The sequence below is a fragment of the Podarcis melisellensis genome (assembly GCF_964234715.1).
Source record: "Podarcis melisellensis genome assembly, chromosome: 5".
Classification (NCBI taxonomy): domain Eukaryota; kingdom Metazoa; phylum Chordata; class Lepidosauria; order Squamata; family Lacertidae; genus Podarcis; species Podarcis melisellensis.
Window position 1 is genome coordinate 24,726,446 of NC_138537.1, and position 17,292 is coordinate 24,743,737.

Genomic DNA, 17,292 nt, shown 5'->3' on the forward strand with positions numbered 1-17,292 from the left:
TGCCGAGACAGTTATGGCACCCTTTTTGAACATCACATCATTTTGGTATCCATAGTTATTTCAGCGCCTAACTGAAACAGTCCATGTGCGTACACACACACACACACACACACAATGCACAAGGATCGAGAAAAATGATTTCTCCCTCCTTTCCACTATCAGGATTACTAATTCCTGCTTCCATCTACATAGATTCTTGTTTAGTCATTGCCCTCTTTTAATGAAAGCCATTGATTTTTCAGAAAACACTCTTGAAATAATTATGATACCAATACCACCACCGTTAACATCTTGCTGTCTTTTGCCAAAAGACTACAAAGGACTGCATAAGCAATATTTTGAGGAATATTTATTCCTCTGCTTATTTCTACATTGCTTTTAAAAAAAACCTGGCTACTAGTCATGATGGCTGAGCTCTACGTCTACAACTGGATGCAGCGATGCTTCTGAATGACAGTGGCTGGAAGTCCTGGGAGGGGAGAAGGCTCTTGCCCTCATGTTCTGTTGTCCTGGTTTCTCTCGGGCATCTGGTTGACCACTATGAGAACAGGATTCTGGACTAGATGGGCCCTTGGCCTGATCCAGCAGGCTACTCTTGTGTTCTTAACTACCAAAGCTTTCCATTCAGTTACTTAGTGGCTCAAATTATTTGTGAATTTAAGCCTTGACTATTTTGTGTGTTTTTTTGTTTTTTTTATAAAATTTTTATTAGTTTTTCAACATATCATTTTCAACAGTAATTAAACATACTTTCCTTTTTTTGACTTCCATCAATCACATCTGAAAATTTTCCAATCTATTCACTAAATATACATTTCTTACTTCCACAATTACATTTAACTCATAACTAATATCTCTGTTCTTTCTCTACTTTGCAATGCTTCATACATTTCTCCTTACAAAACTTCTTGTAGTCCTACTAGCGTAATTTGTTGATTACAGTTGCTCTTCAAATAGTTCATATATTTCTTCTAATCTACTGTAAATCTCTGGTCCTGCAGGTTTCAAATCCTTCCTGTCATTTTATCTAATTCTGCACAGTCCATTAATTTTGTCTGCCATTCTTCTTTCGTCAGAATTTCTTCTTAGCCTTGACTATTTTGATTAACCTCCGCTACTGAACTGTGACCTAAGATGATGTCCAGGTCTGTAGTGCATTCCTTCAGCAAACCAGACACCTGAGAGCCAAATTACCCAGCTAATAAGCAGCAAATTGCACACTGCAACTAATATAAATTTTATCTTTGTTCATGTTTCCTGGTTTATATATACACTCATAGACACCCCTTCCCCGTTCTGCCATCCACCCAGGCAAGCAAGCGTCACTGTCAGAATCCAAGGTCACATTGCATAGTATTTCTGCCCCCACCAAAAACACACTTTTCTTTTTTTGCAGTTTCCAATCCAGATTATTTTCTTCTTCCAGGAGTTGGCAGAACTTGGCAAACGAGGCTTCTATGAAGGCCGTGTGGCCAAAGCTGTTGTGGATGTTATTCAGAACAATGGTGGAGTGATGGATTTGGAGGACCTGAAAAGCCACGCCACTGAAGAAGTCAAACCTATTGTCACAAATTACAAGGTAAGGCAGCGACTGCAATGTTCCAAAATGAATGGAGTTTGTGGAATTAATCACGGGCAACTAGAGCACAGTCTCGTGAGTCCCTAACAGAGATATTGGTAAAACTTGGATACATGGTACCTAGATACAGAGAGCTCAGAGCCTCCGAGGTTTGTAATGCTCTCCTCAGTGTGATAATTAGGAACTCTGAATTCTTCTCCGAGTTTCAATCTGAACCATAGAAATATTCTTGCCTTGCTGTCCAACCTCACACTGGAAATGGCCATCTTAAAACACACACACACCTTACTTGAGCCTAAGTCTCCTTATTTAAAAAAAGAATCAGGCTCCAGCAGCCTTCAAAACAAAGCATCCCATAACTAGGGAACAATGGCTGAGAAGCCTCTGTTCCATTTCCCAGTGCATCTGAAAGTACCTTTTAACAAGCTTTGAGCCTTTGATATCTAATGCTTATATTAAAAATTGGACACATGTCCAGCCACACAGCTGAATTCTTCCAGTAATGGAAGAATTGGGAGTATCCAGTACAATGGTGGTCCAGCTTTTGCATTCTCTATCCCTCCCACAGAATTTTCTGTGAGCGGGAATGCCTTTTCACTCAATGTGTTTCTCTTTATACTTCAAAGCGGTACTTTCCAGTGGCACAGCCAAGGCTGGAAAGAAAATGGGGTTTCCTTGCCAGGTCATTCTTGGGATTTCCCCCCTCCCCTTTGTTTTGTAGCCTCCGTTTTTCATCCTGTAATTTTCATATGGTAATAAAATTGCCTGGCGGACTCTTACCTTCCTCCCAGACCCACCCATGCCATGAATACAGCCTCTCAAAACTGAACTTGGCTGTGGTTGTTTCCTTTGAAAATAATGGGAAATACATTGAGGAGTGTCCAGTTTTTTTGAGGGAATGGGTGCAGAGAGCGAGAGAGAAGAGGTCAAATGAAGTGTTTGTGAGAGGTGGACTTAAACACTAATTTGTGCCTCTAACATATTGGGCTCATGATTGAAATATCTGATGAGGTGGTTACTTTCTTTATGTGTACCCTCAACAAATTCAATTTAAGTGCCGTATAATCTGGTGGCATACCATGTGAATTTTGCCCCTCTTTTTTCTAGTCAGTAGGTAATATGAAGGCACCCAGGGCTTGTTGACTGAATCACAGGTCTATTAAAATTCATGCTACTTCCCAGAGAGCTAGGCCTCTGAAATTTGGTTCATACAGACAACCTGTTTACTTCACTTCCCTCTCGATTTGCTTATGTGGAGGTTAAACTATGTCCTGTCCTTATTAAGCATTTGTTCTGATTTGTTTTCAGGGAGTTATATGATAAGAATGTTCATCTTGAATACATCTTGATTTGCTTGTGCAGTAGTTATACACACTCCCCGTTAATCATCTGTTCATCTCCTGCTTTTTAGCGTGTTTAGCGTGTTTTAGCGTGGAATAGAGAAAGGAAACCAATGCTTAACTTTTCCTCTGGGAATTATCACCCCCCCCCAAAAAAGAAACACCTTCCCTCGCTAGCTGCTTGATTTGGGAGAAAGCCAAATTTCAGTAGCAGCTACCAATAGAAACATGTACTTCCCCACTGCAAGCTTAATTAGTTAGTTCTATAGATGCTCTGCACTAGGAGGGAGGGAGAATTTCAATTCTGTTCACATTTAAACTCAAACCCACACTTTCCAAAAGAAGATGCAAAGCTATCCTTTGACATTTTCACTTATTCAGATTTTGCGATGCAGTTCTCCAACCAAGCAGTGTTTACAAAAAAATAATATATTAAAGGGAAATGCACATAAAATGTAAACATTGGGGGAAATAATATACAAAAAAGCATTATACAGTATTTGGAAAGTTGCTTCCAAAAAATGTGAAATTAGTTGTATATTAGTTAAAACTGCAGACAGATATACTAAATGTATATTAGTTAAAACTGCAGACAGAGAGAAATTTATGAGAAAAGTGCACCAAAATGCCAATGAATTTTTAAAAAACAAAACACCAAATTGCTGCAGAAATATGGAAAACTGGTTGATGCTTACTGTTGAAATTGAAATAAATAGAGCTCTGCCACATGGCCCAGGGCTCAGAAAATTGGTATAGTCCAAGGCAACCCACTTAAGTGAAATGTTGAGTTCAATGGGTCTTTACTCCCCGATAGGTTTTTAGTAGATGATTGCAGTCTAAAACTCCTGTAGTATTCAGAAGCTGGTGTTTAACCCTCTTCAAGCCTCTACCTGGTTGTTAAGAAGTCCATCTCTTAACACACAGCACAGGTGATTGGCGATATGGAAAGAGATCATGAATCAAACAAGAGATGTTTGCACATAGACATACATCACTGAGTGGCAAAACCTCTGGAACCCCTTTCTGACTGGCTAGCGGGGAAAGGAGAGACATTGCAATCCCACATTTATATAACCTGGTCAAAGCTCTTTACACTGCAAGTAAAACTTCATCAGGTATGGATACCTGTGTGACACTCACGAGTGTCAAATAATCTCAGGGCAGTTCTGAGAGTGTCTGTGCCTGAGGAACTTGTGATGCCAGAGTTCCCACATAAGAAAAGGAGAAGCTCAGATACCATATTATTAGTGAAGGTGTGTCACGTTTTGCACTCGTGCCATTTCAGTACCGCTAATAATAGTACCTTTCTAAGCCCATACTTACTAATAAACCTATTAGTCATGTTGGATGTTTACACACACACACACAGAGAGAGAACAATGAGTAATGTGTTTAAACAAAGAAGCAAAAGTTAAATATACATGTGTTATTTATGTATCTTCACTCTGACCCATAGTCCTTCGAAAATCTTGTGTCATTGCTTTCACTCTAGTTAAGTATTTCTGAAACATTTTTTGAAAGATATATTAGGTATGTAGGAAGCTGCCATATGCTGAGTCAGGCCATTGATCTGCCTTTGTTAACCCTGACTGGCAGCAGTAGATTTCAGTTCTGGGGCAGGATTTGAACCTGGGTCTCTTCTTTATGCAAAACAGATGCTTGATCATTGAACTATGACTTTTCCCTTATTGTTTCCCACAAGCAAATATACTATGCATATGAAATGGTCTGGAATTGTTTTTTTTAGCTTTAAGAATTGGATGTAGATGAGGGCAGTTGTTATAAGAAAGCATTTGTGTGGTGACGGTATGGGAGCAAATCAAACTTATTTAAAATAGTATACAGTCAAACCTTGGATGTCAAACATAATCCGTTCTGGAAGACTGTTCAGCTTCCGAAATGTTCAACAATTGAGGCGCGGCTTCTCATTGGTTGCAAGAGCTTCTTGCACTCAAGCGGAAGCCATGTCAGACATTCGGGTTCCGAAAAATGGTTGAAAACGGGATCATTTACTTCTGGGTTTTCGGCATTCGGGAGCCGAAACATATGATAACAGAGGCATTTGGGAACCGAGCTTTGAACCACTGCATACTTAAGTGAAGTTGCTTGCCAAATTACAGAAGTCAGAGTCAGTCACGACTGGACCTAATGGTCAGGGTCCCTTTACCTTTTAAATCATACCCCCAAAAAGAATTCTGAGAACAGTCACTGACCCCTCACAGAGCTACAACTCCCAGCACCCTTAACAAACTTTAAATGTACGGTGCTTTAAATGTTTTGTGCGTACACAGTCTTGGTCTTGATTCAGCAATGCAGGAAAGACTTTTATACTGAAAATCATCAGTGTCTTGCGTGGAAAGTTTTCCTTTTCTTTATTGTTCCTTTGCTGGGGTTCAGTGTGTGAGAAGTGACCACTATTTCTTCTCCAGGGTCTGAATGTATGGGAGATCCCTCCGAATGGGCAAGGAATAACAGCGCTATTAGCTCTGAACATTTTAGAAAATTTCAACTTGAAAGGTATGACCAGCATCTAAAAAAAAGTCCTATTACTTCTTGGGAAGGGGAAGAAACATTCCAATTGTTTCAGCTTTAGGAGAAGAAAAGCCTTGATTTGAAACTAAAGCTACTGTTAGTCACTGCACTAATTGTTAATTGTTGTTGTTTTTTAAATTGCAGGTGACTTTACCTTTTTTTATGTACCAAAATAAATAACAGGGTAGGAAGTGTGAATGTTTTCTGTTCACTCTGCATCACTATTGTGTCTCACGACACTTTTAGCTGAGCAGTCCAAACTCTGCGAACTTGTCACACAATAGCCCTCAAACAGTTGTTTCCAGCGAATGCCCTCTAGCTTGAAGTGCTGGCTGCTGGAAGAGTCCCGGGGCCTTAGAGGTGGCATTGCTCAGGAGCACATGAGATGAAACATGTTCAGGGTGCAGAAAGGAGAGCGGCTTGGGGAGGAAAAGGAGTGGGGGGCGCAGGGGAGGGAGGGAGGGCAAGGCAGCAGTTGTGTACACACTCACATTCACTCTGCACACGACATTTGCCACAATCCACATCTATCCTGCAGTTTCTTGAGGAATACTGCATCTTGATATGTTCTATTAGATTTCAAAGGGACGCGGGTGGCGCTGTGGGTTAAACTACAGAGCCTAGGACTTGCTGATCAGAAGGTTGGCGGTTCGAATCCCCGCGACGGGGTGAGTTCCCATTGCTCGGTCCCTGCTCCTGCCAACCTAGCAGTTTGAAAGCATGTCAAAGTGCAAGTAGATAAATAGGTACTGCTCCAGCAGGAAGGTAAACGGCGTTTCTGTGCACTGCTCTGGTTCGCCAGAAGCGGCTTAGCCATGCTGGCCACATGACCCAGAAGCTGTACGCCGGCTCCCTCGGCCAATAAAGCGAGATGAGCGCCACAACCCCAGAGTTGGCCATGAGTGGACATGAACAGACAGTGGACGACTTGGAGGCACATCCAGCCAAACTGATATGCACAACAATGTGCAAAGGTGATTAGAAACACAGGTGACAAAATGGCCTCACTGCATTTTAAATCAGTAATGTGTACATAGCCAAATGTGGATGGTGAAGGAGGAAGAGAATAGAGGCAGGAAAAAAAAGTTATATTTCTCCCTTTGGCGCACTCCACATACTGCAATGTATCTTAGGCCCTTATATCTAGAACATAGTCTGTGAATGAATTCAGTGCAATTCTTACTTGTGTAGTCAATTGTAGTTTTCATGGGTGAGTGATTCTTTTGACCTGATGCTTGTGCTGGTTTACTTTTCTAGAAATGGGCCATAATACTGCTCACTATTTGCACATCCTCATCGAAGCTGTCAAAGTTAGCTTTGCCGATACTTTATGGTTCTGTGCAGATCCAGAAAAGGTAGCTGTACCCACAACAAAGCTGCTTTCCAAACCTTATGCCAGAGACCGTTCGAAGCTGATAGATTTACAGAGGTAAGGGGTCATCTCTTGACTGCTTGTATTTATTTCTTATTGCATTGATCTTCCACCTCCCCTCCAAGGCTCTCAAGGTGACTTAAACGTCTCTATTCTCACCACTACTCAGTGAGGTAACTTCAGCTGAGGGTTGGTGACTGGCCCAGTGTTATCCAGTGAGCTTCATGACTGAGCAGGGATTTGAACGCTGGTCTCCACGGTCAGTATCTAAAGCTCTAACCTGTGTACTTCTATAGTGTTCTGATCCTGAAATATGGAACAGTTGTTTTCTTTGGCCTTGGCTTTCTTTCAAAGTAGCTGCTGTCTTCTTGATGTTTACACATCAGATTATAGCCCTCTTTTATTTGCAGTGGCCAGGATCCAAAGAGTTATTTCAGGCATTTGGGCATGCCCAGTGGGATTTTTGACATTTTCCTTTGAACAGCAGGCTGCAACACAATATCAGAAGCTTGCTTTTGAAAACCTGTTCAGTTTGAAAGTGGCTTTTGTGGAATGGGCAACTCGAGCCCAAACTTTTGTAAGCATCCAGAAATAGTTGCACAGTTCTTTGGACCCCAGCCTATGAAGTCATGGCGATGCATTACCTAGTTTGGGTGAGGCATATCTGACGAAAACTGCAGAATGCTTGTGGGCATTTGTTTATTTGTATGGAAGCAAGTGGAAGTGTGTATGTACGTGTGAGGGGAGAATTGCTTCTGATCAGGGTTCAAGCCTGCTATTTATTACCTCCCAACTGGTGCGTTCCACTCTAAATACCACCATTTTCCCTTTCCAACCAACACTCAACATTCTGTGGTTATTACACAGAGCTATTGCACCTGCACTATCTTCATTGGGCTATTTGGGGTTTTATGCCTCTTCTAGGTCATTCTTTTGGTTTTGTTTACTTCTTCCATGAAGCATATGAAAACCTATTTCTTGCTTCTCAGTAACCTTGGCTACATAAATATTGGCACTCACCACTTGAGTATGCTGTTGCAGGGAGGAATGCCTATTTAGAAATCCATGCAAAAAATGTTGCTAGGATGGTATCCCAATGCAGGGCTCAAACCCACGACCCTGAGATTAATGTTAGGTAAACAAACTTCTCACTGTTGTAAATTGGTGAGCCTTCATGCCCACAACACCAAGGTGGATTCTACACACATATTAAAAAGTTCAGAAAATGCTTTTTTTATTATTATTTAAAAAGTGATTTAAAAAATACATTAAATTCTCCATAAGGCTCACCATTGCCGTCTAGTGTCACATTGTATATTGCACTTAAAACACACTTAAAACATTTTATTTGCAGCTGTATAGCTAAGTCCCGCCATGTCTTCAGTCATATACTTAGAAAACAACAGGCCTTGAAAACCCAAGGGACTAAGCACCTAGAGTAGGGCATACCTGATTATATGTATGTGGCATTTTTAAAGTACCCATGTGTGTTAGCCTCCTCTTGTGTACTTTAGATAAAAATGTTTGTTTAAATTTGTTGGCAGCGTTGTGTTTGGGTTTCACCTCATAAAATAATGTGGTAACCCCTTATTTGATCTGGTATTACCTGACCATAAAAGACTTACAGGCACTGTTCCTTTCCTGTGTCGCTTCTGCCTTATCTTTCTGTGACATGCTATTTGCTATTTCAGCTGAACATTACCAGGGGGAGGGAGAGCAGGGAATTTCACTAGGAACTTGATGCAAGGTTGCTTGTGAGTGAAGCTACAATCTCTATTCTACTAACATAAAACTCGCAGGGTTACAGGCGTTACTGCATCTGGGCTCATTAAGAAAGTAAGAAGAAACATCCTCTGTTCTCACAAAGGCCAACCAGATGCTTGAAAGTGAAACCCACAAACGCAACATGAGCACAATGGGATGTAATGTAATGTACACCAGTGTGGTGTAGTGGTTAAGAGCGGTGGTCTCGTAATCTGGTGAACCGGGTTCGATTTCCCGCTCCTCCACATGCAGCTGCTGGGTGACCTTGGGCTAGTCACATTTCTTTGAAGTCTCTCAGCCCCACTCACCTCACAGAGTGTTTGTTGTGGGGGAGGAAGGAAAGGAGATTGTTAGCCGCTTTGAGACTACTTAGGATAGTGATAAAGCGGGATATCAAATCCAGACTCTTCTTCTTTATAAATAAGCACACCTTTTTTAAACCAGCTTACAGGCGAACTCCCCACTTGTGCAGGGGTTAATGTTCTGGGCCCCCGTACACCTAAGTAAAATTATGTGAAATGGCTAGCACCCTCTAAACATGTCCCCTGCTGCTGTGTCTTCAATCCAAACCAAAATGGAAGCTCTGGGGCCAGCTGGAGGCAGCATAAGGAAGTGGCGGCTATAGCTGCGCTACCCCATGTATCAGCTGTTAGGTGGGGAGGCTGAGCAACTGAAACAAAGCCCCGCTGCACCTCCCGTCTTTTGGGGGCTTCCACCATCCTCACTGACATCCTCTTTGGGCTCTGGGGAGGTTCTTCTCAGAAAAAACCCCCCTATGAAATCAGATATTTGGGTTTATGACTTTTTTTCTGTGTGATGTTATTGAGTTGTTGTTGTTTCCTTCAGGGCAACTGCCAAATATAATCAAGGAAATCCTTTCCCGGTTGGAAGTGACACTGTTTACTTCACAGTGGTGGATACCCAAGGCAATGCCTGCTCTTTCATTAACAGCAACTATATGGGATTTGGCACAGGGCTGGTACCAGATGGCTGTGGATTTACATTACAAGTGAGAAAATACTTTCAAGCGTGTGTGCATGCGGGAATGGAAAGATCTGTCACTTTTGCTTCTCCCCCTCTTAAATTCAGTTCTCCACATTTTGCAGCAAACTGCAAATATTTTTTTAACGATCCTCATGAAAATTCATGAGCATTTTAACGTGGATTTCTCATAATAAACACATTTTTATATGCTGTTTTGTCTAATGTACACATGTTTACAAGCAATTTTCCCTAATACCATGCATTTTGTATATAATTTTTACTAATACAAATTTGCCCCAGATGCAGTGGTACCTTGGGTTACGAACTTAATTTGTTCCGCAAGTCTGTTCTTAACCCGAAGCGTTCTTAACCCGAGGCGCGCATTGCCTACACTGGCCTCCTTCGGCCAAGGAAGCAGATTGCGTTCGCAACCTGGGGCAAAGTTCGCATCCTGGGACACCTACTTATGGGTTTGTGGAGTTCGTAACCCAAAGCGTTCATAAGCAGGACTGTTCATAACCCGAGGTACCACTGTATATGCATTTTAAATATTGTTTTATTGGAGAGCTGCATTGAAAAATAGGGAGGAGTGCAAATATCAAACAATAGCTGTGTTTCGGTTTGCACATTGTTTCAGAAAGTACAAAGTAGATTCATCTTGAGATAAAAATTGAAATGAATTTCTCCTCCATCCATAGTGGAGAGAGAAAGATTGCTTTAATATTAATTGGCACACAGTGCTATCCAGTATATAATATTACTATTTCATATCCTGGTTGGCTTTAAAATGTTATTTACATTAAATTAAATCAAATCAGATCAGATCTTGTTACAATAAGTAGAATATGGGAAGGGTTGCCCCTACATTAATGGAGGGAGTCATTTATTTATTTGCTGTGCAGTAGTTTGGGTAGGTATATTTACCTAGAAGGTTACACTAGGGAGGTGGTTCAAAGTTTGGCGATTTTTCACCTTAATTTTAAAACTGTATATCTGGTATATTTTGCAGTAATGTCTTCTTAATTTGTAACTGGCTGCTATTTTAGCAGTGTATGTGGGTTTGTTTTGCTATTGCCTTTATTAATAGCCTTAGGTAATTCCATAAATTGTTAGGGAATTGTCCTATTAATGCCCACGGGGCAGTTTTGCCAACCTCTGCCTTTTACTGTACTGACTTGTTTTTTAGAACAGAGGAGCCAATTTTTCACTACAGCCTGGTCACCCAAACTGCTTGGCACCTAGGAAGAGGCCATATCACACAATTATACCTGCTCTGGCTACTGATGCTGATTCAGGGGAGCTTCTGTGCTCCTTTGGAGTAATGGGTGGATTCATGCAGCCACAAGGGCATGTTCAGGTGAGCCTCTGCATCTTTCAAATACTTCTCTGTAAGCGTGTCATTTGCAAACCCTACAGAAGATCCTTTGCAGCCCAAGTGCAGAATCAATAATTAAGACGCGTGTTTGCAAACATTTAGAATTTATGTGTTTGAGGCTGTTTCAGGGTTTGGGGTTTGCTTGGTGGTGGTTGTTTTTTTACATTGGCTTGCCCAACAGTATGACTTCCTCTCCACCTGGCGCACCTCAGAGGTCTCACCTCTGAGACCTGCACGTGGGTATGCAGTAATACCTGAATACAGCATATCTGGCATAAAATCCAGTGAACTTCACAATCGACATCCTAAATCAAGTGCTGCTTCAGTACGGTGAAACCGGCTTTGTTTTTCATAATGAAGATAAAATATTACTCATCTTCAGTTGCTTTGTCAGTCATGTTGTGATTTCAATCATTTATGTGAAGACATTAAAAAAAACAACTATTTTGCCCAGGCTGTTGCTGCTCTGTGAATTGATGACTTCCTAAGGATGTATCAAATTTATGTAAGAAGCTTGTCTTTCCTTGTTCATCTTACCCCATTCTGTACCCCTTGTAGGTACTGCTCAACATGTTGGAATTTGGAATGAATCCACAACAGGCTTTGGATGTGCCTCGTTTTTGTGTCGAATATGACAAAAAGGGTAAGACATGTTTTTAAACGCACATAATGAGCATACAGACATCATACAACCTTGTCTTATTTTAATAGCTGTGGGAATTCTAAAATACGTAGTTCATCAGATGCAGGAACACAGGGAAGTGCTTTATTCTGCATCTAGTTTGGTATAAATATGGACAGAGATGCAACAAATAACAAATGTCACGCTAAGGTCTTTCTTTCTTTCTTTCTTTCTTTCTTTCTTTCTTTCTTTCTTTCTTTCTTTCTTTCTTTCTTTCTTTCATCACACATAGATACATTTCTTTTTTTACTTACTTTACTTTATCAAACCTTTATTAGGCATTATGGAAATAAAACCTTAAAAGAGAAAATAACATATAAAAGCCTTGAAATATATATAAAAAAGGCAGCAGTTTGCTAAGTACATATATATATATACATATAGAGTCAGTGGTTTTCCTTGTTAACCTGCTCCTTGGAGGACTGCTGCCAAAAACTCGGCTACCCCCGCCGTTACCCTTTGGTCAGCGTCGGATAGGTAGAATCCCACACATTCACCTTGCTGCGGCTCCAGACCACCCAAAAGAGGGGACAGCACGCGTTGACGGAGCGTACTGTACAATGGGCAATGAAGGAGAATATGCTCTACAGTGTCCGGGACATTCATAGAGCATCTGCAGAGTCTCTTGTTTCTAGGAATGTTTTGATATCTTCCCCTGACAAATGCTGAGGGAAAAACATTCAAGCGGGCCAGCATAAAAGCCCTACGTTGGGCTGGGATTATTAGTTTAGTGACGTAATTGGCTCTGCTATCTAAGATATTTAATTCATAGAATATGGGGGAGCAAATTTTGTTTACAGCTGCCATAATATTTTGTCTCTCGACATCCTTTAGTCTAGTTAGGATATTATGGGAAATATATTGCTCATTAGAATTGTACAGGGACTCCAGCTCGACGCCTAAAGATTCAATCTTTTTTTCGAGGTGCTGATACCATCTTGATTTATAGGAGTCTTTGAGCAAATCAGCGAGCAGACTTGATGGAGGGCAGCGGAAGTGGCAGCGTAACCAATACTTTATTGAGGTGGACCATGCCCAATATTCCATTGTGTGTATGCCTATTTCTGCACACATTGTTTCATATTTGATCATAGCTGGGAGTCCAAGAATACGTCTCAGAAAGCTAGAGTGAATCTTTTTTAAATCATTGTTATATGCTTGGACCCATAGCGGGATTCCATAGAATATCTGGGATTGCACTTTTGTTTGAAATATCTGATTTGCCGCAGGAATAAATTGATTACCTTTCTGATAATGAAAACGGGCAACTGCTGATGAGATGCACTTTGCCTGTTTTATGGCATTTGTGCGATGGGTTGCCCACCCTAAATTGCTCTGGAATAAGATTCCCAGATACCTATAGATTTTCACTTGTTGGATTTCTTGCCCTCTTATTTTCCATTTCTCTAATTTCCAACCATTCGAGAAGACCAAAATTTTTGTCTTCTCATAGTTTATAGAGAGTTTGTTACATTCGCAATAGAGGATCAGTGAAGATATAAGACGTTTTAGACCCAAGCTCGTTAAGGATAGTAGGACAGCATCGTCTGCGTATAGTAAGAGAGGAACTGGTTTCTGATTAAGTTTAGGGGCATGTGATTCTATTTTTTGAAGGTAATCTGGCAAGTCTGATAAAAATAAATTAAATAGAAAGGGGGCAAGAATGCACCCTTGTTTTACCCCTTTCGAGATTGGGATGTCTGATGAAAGGTGACCTTTGATGTTAAGTTTGACTTGACAGGTATTGGAAGAGTGTAGATTTTGGATTAGGATCAATAGGCGCTGATCAATTTTTAATTCTGCGAGTTTCCTCCACAACTTTGGGCGGTCAATTGAGTCGAATGCACCACGAAAGTCTACAAAAGCAGCGTATATCTTAGATTGCCTTTGGGATCTGTATTTTTCAACCAGATGCATAAGAATAAGACAGTGGTCTAGTGTAGAGCAACCTTTGGAGAAACCTATTTGTTCTTTCCCTGGTAAATTTAGATTTTTCATCCAGGTAAGGAGTTTAGATAGGAGGTGCTTAGCGTAGATTTTCCCTATCACTGATAGAAGGCTTATCGGTCTATAATTCCTTGGTTCTTTTGGGTCGCCATTTTTAAAGATTGGAATAATTATTGATCTTAGCCATATCTCAGGTATGATCCCATATTTATCTATAAGCGTAAACAGTTGGGCTAAGGGTTCTGCCCACCAATCTATATAGGTCTTAAATAATTCTATTGGTAGACCGTCTGGCCCAGGAGATTTCCCCGATTTGAAATTTTTTACTATCTCTCTAATTTCCTCTTCCTCTACCCTTGGCCACTCCTGGAGTTTAATAATTTTATTTTTAGTGGTTTCATTTCCTTTAAGTTCACTATGTAGATTGTTAAATACAGATGTAAAGTATTGGGACCATTTGGATTCTGCAATTGGTGGTAGAGTTAGTTGATTTTCGGCTTTCAATCCTCCATACACTAAGTTCCAGAACGCTTTGTTGTTTTTACTCTGAATTGAGTCAAATAATTGTAGCCATTTTTGGGTTGCGTATTTCTGTTTCTTTTCGGCCAGAATGTAATGATATTTTCTTTTTTCATCAAGATAAGAGGGCTCTAGTTTAGTGCGATTATTTTTAAATGTTTGGCGCAGTTTTCTTTTTAGCTGGAAACATTCATCATCAAACCAAGGGCTAGCGGTATGTTTAAGTACCCAAACTTTAGGTGGAGTACTAAGCTCTACAAACATTTGGAAGATTTCATTATAAATTTTCGGAATATCACTGTAGAAATTAGTGATCTTTAAGTTGGATAATACTTGTTTTCTCAAATTGGTTGTAAGTTTTTGCCCCACTGCTACACTCATTTCCTGGGACCATTTTAATTGGGTCATTTGTTTGTATTGAGAAGGTTCTATGGTATTGTACTTAGTGATTTTGGTTTCGTCCTTTAAGTTAATAGACAACGATAATGGCTGATGGTCACTTTCAGTGCGCGTTCCAATTTTGAAGTCCATGATCAAATTTATAATATTATAAGGGACAAGAATATAGTCGATGACGCTGCATCCTCGGGGGGAGAAGTATGTAAACTCCCCGCTACTATCGCCTTTTGTTGAACCATTTACAATCTGCAAATTAAAGTTGTTACATAATTCAAGTAGGCGTAAGCCTTCATTGTTAACAACCCTGTCTCTGGAGAATCGTCCTATTTTCAGGGCATGTGCGATATCATTATCAGTATTCCAATTTAGTTTGCTACATAGTTGTTCATTGTTGGTTCCTACTCTGGCATTAAAATCACCTGCTATTATCAGTGAAGCATTTGGGTATTTATCGGTCAAGTTTTCTATATAAGAGGTTAGTTGTGACCAGTTTTCACTGCTGCTGTTATTTTTGGTTGGGGGGATATAGACATTTACAAGTAGCAAAGAATCTTTGTTTTGGGTTAAAAGTAGAGCTTGTGCAAGTGGTAAGCATTCTTCTAGTTGCTTGATTTCAAACCCTAAGTTGTCTTTGATCATACAACAGAACCCTGCTTTCGGCCGGCCCTTCGTGTTTGTTTTCGATGCGGGTTTCGTATAGGAGGTGAATCCGTTGATTTTGATATCTCTAGTTGACCATGTTTCTTGTAGAAGTATTAATTCAAAATCTTTAAAGAAGTTCATTAGGTCTGGGTCTCCGCCTTTGTTTCCCCATCCTGCGATATTCCAGGACAGCAAGCGTAGGGTCCGTTTTTGAGTTGGAGGCTGGTTGACAGCATTTAGTCATTCTAGTTCTGTTATTAAGTCTAGCGAGGGATTTTGTCTTGTGCAGATACAGCCATTTGTCGCTGCTTTCGGTGGGGAACATGGTGGTGGATCTCTTAGATTTTTTTTTAAAGTGCGGGAAATTAAAATTTCCTCCCTTTCTTGATTTTCTTCCTTAACTGTTCCTTGTTCCTGAGAAATTTCTGTGGCTGGTGGGCTGTTATGGACAGTTGGGCTGTTTTCAGTCTCTACTTCCATTTCTTTGGCCTCATTTGGTGTTAAGCTCAGTGTGTCAGGTCTGTTGGAGGTCATCTTTTGTTCGGCAATGTTAAGGTCCTTTGTAGTACTTAAAGTAGGGGTACCTATTTCGTTTGGAGCTAATATTTGATATCTCAGCCAGGAATTTGTGGTTTCATTACTGGAGTTTTTCCTTGCCATTTCATATTCTAAAGGCGGCTGGATTTGAAGCTCTGCATCTATACATTTGAAAGTTCCATTAGTAGCTCTCTTTTTGACTATGCATTTTGGGGAAAAAGCTGGTAAGTGTAAAGTTTGATTGTGTGTTGTTTCTACTGCATTTTGTTGACCCTGTTGGTGAATTTCGGTCAATCTGGCCTGTAGTTTCGTCAATTTACTGAGTATGTTTATTTGTTCTTTATCTGGTAGCTTGGTAAAGTTACTCAGCAGATCTTCTTCTTCTGGGACTGTCCAGTCTATTGTGTCAAGGGCGAGGTTGTTATTTGATGCTACAATCGCGTGGTTTGGGAGCTTGGATTTTTCTTGTGTGGTTTTCCGGGTAGCTGGCTGCGGTTTCTCCCATCTACTGGGTTCTTCCACGGGAGTAGGGCAGATATCGGCTTCTGGTGGAATGGCCTTGTTTTTACATCCTGTGGGAATGGGTTGGAATATTCTTTTTGCCTTTCAAGGGATCATGACTTAGAGCAGGCTTCCTCAAACTCGGCCCTCCAGATGTTTTGAGACTACAATTCCCATCATCCCTGACCACTGGTCCTGCTAGCTAGGGATCGTGGGAGTTGTAGGCCAAAAACATCTGGAGGGCTGAGGTTGAGGAAGCCTGATTTAGAGCTATGAATTAATGCTTTCGTTAATCCAAGTCTTTTGGGTTGAATGGCATTTATGAAATTGATTAGTATTCCTGCAGTATTGCACGTCCAGTTAAATCCTTGAATGCATTTCTTTTATACAGTGGATGCATGGCTGGTGTCCTTGGAAGATGGCATCCCTCAGCACATCATGGAAGCACTGATAGCCAAGGGTCATAGGGTCATGGCACCTGTAACTGGGCACAACAGGAGCGTGTTTGGACGGGGCCAAATTATCACCAAAGGAGACTGGTGGAGGCACTGGAGAATCCTGCCTTCTTCTAGCAATGTATTCTGGGCAGGGTCGGATCCCCGAGCTGATGGCTGTGCATTAGGATATTAGCACGGAAGAAAGAATTGGCTGTGTTTTAAGTGGGTTTTTTTTAAAAAAAATCAATATCCAAATCGAAACTCAAATCTGAAAGGGTATAAACAATGACAGTATGGGCAAGGGGAAAATGGATCAAAATCGGCTTGAGCCATAGCTTGGTAATAGAGCAAATTCTTTGCATGTAGAGAGCCAGTGTGGTGTAGTGGTTAAGAGTGGTAGACCCGTAATCTGGTGAACCGGGTTCGCGTCTCCGCTCCTCCACCTGCAGCTGCTGGGTGACCTTGGGCCAGTCACACTTCTCTGAAGTCTCTCAGCCTCACTCACCTCACAGAGTGTTTGTTGTGGGGGAAGAAGGGAAAGGAGATTGTTAGCCGCTTTGAGACTCCTTCGGGTAGTGATAAAGCGGGATATCAAATCCAAACTCCTCCTCCTCCTCCTCCTCCTCCTCCTCCTCCTCCTCCTCTTCTCAGGGATAATCAGAGGCATTTCTACCTGTGACTG

General features: G+C 41.0%; 1 protein-coding gene across 3 annotated transcripts in view; it reads left to right on the forward strand.

Moving 5' to 3' along the window:
• LOC309369782 (glutathione hydrolase-like YwrD proenzyme) overlaps positions 1–16,839 on the forward strand; it is a 33,644-nt gene extending 16,805 nt beyond the window's left edge. For 2 of the 3 annotated variants that reach the window (XM_081911084.1, XM_081911086.1), the window contains 7 exons: positions 1,397–1,579; positions 5,349–5,436; positions 6,709–6,880; positions 9,434–9,596; positions 10,758–10,928; positions 11,505–11,589; positions 16,565–16,839. In XM_081911084.1, coding sequence (XP_081767210.1) covers positions 1,397–1,579; positions 5,349–5,436; positions 6,709–6,880; positions 9,434–9,596; positions 10,758–10,928; positions 11,505–11,589; positions 16,565–16,803 — 1,101 coding nt within the window. In that variant the 3' untranslated portion in view covers positions 16,804–16,839. The remainder of the gene's footprint in view (positions 1–1,396; positions 1,580–5,348; positions 5,437–6,708; positions 6,881–9,433; positions 9,597–10,757; positions 10,929–11,504; positions 11,590–16,564) is intronic. The other variant, XM_081911085.1, reaches the window with a different exon arrangement.
• Positions 16,840–17,292: the final 453 nt, after the last annotated feature.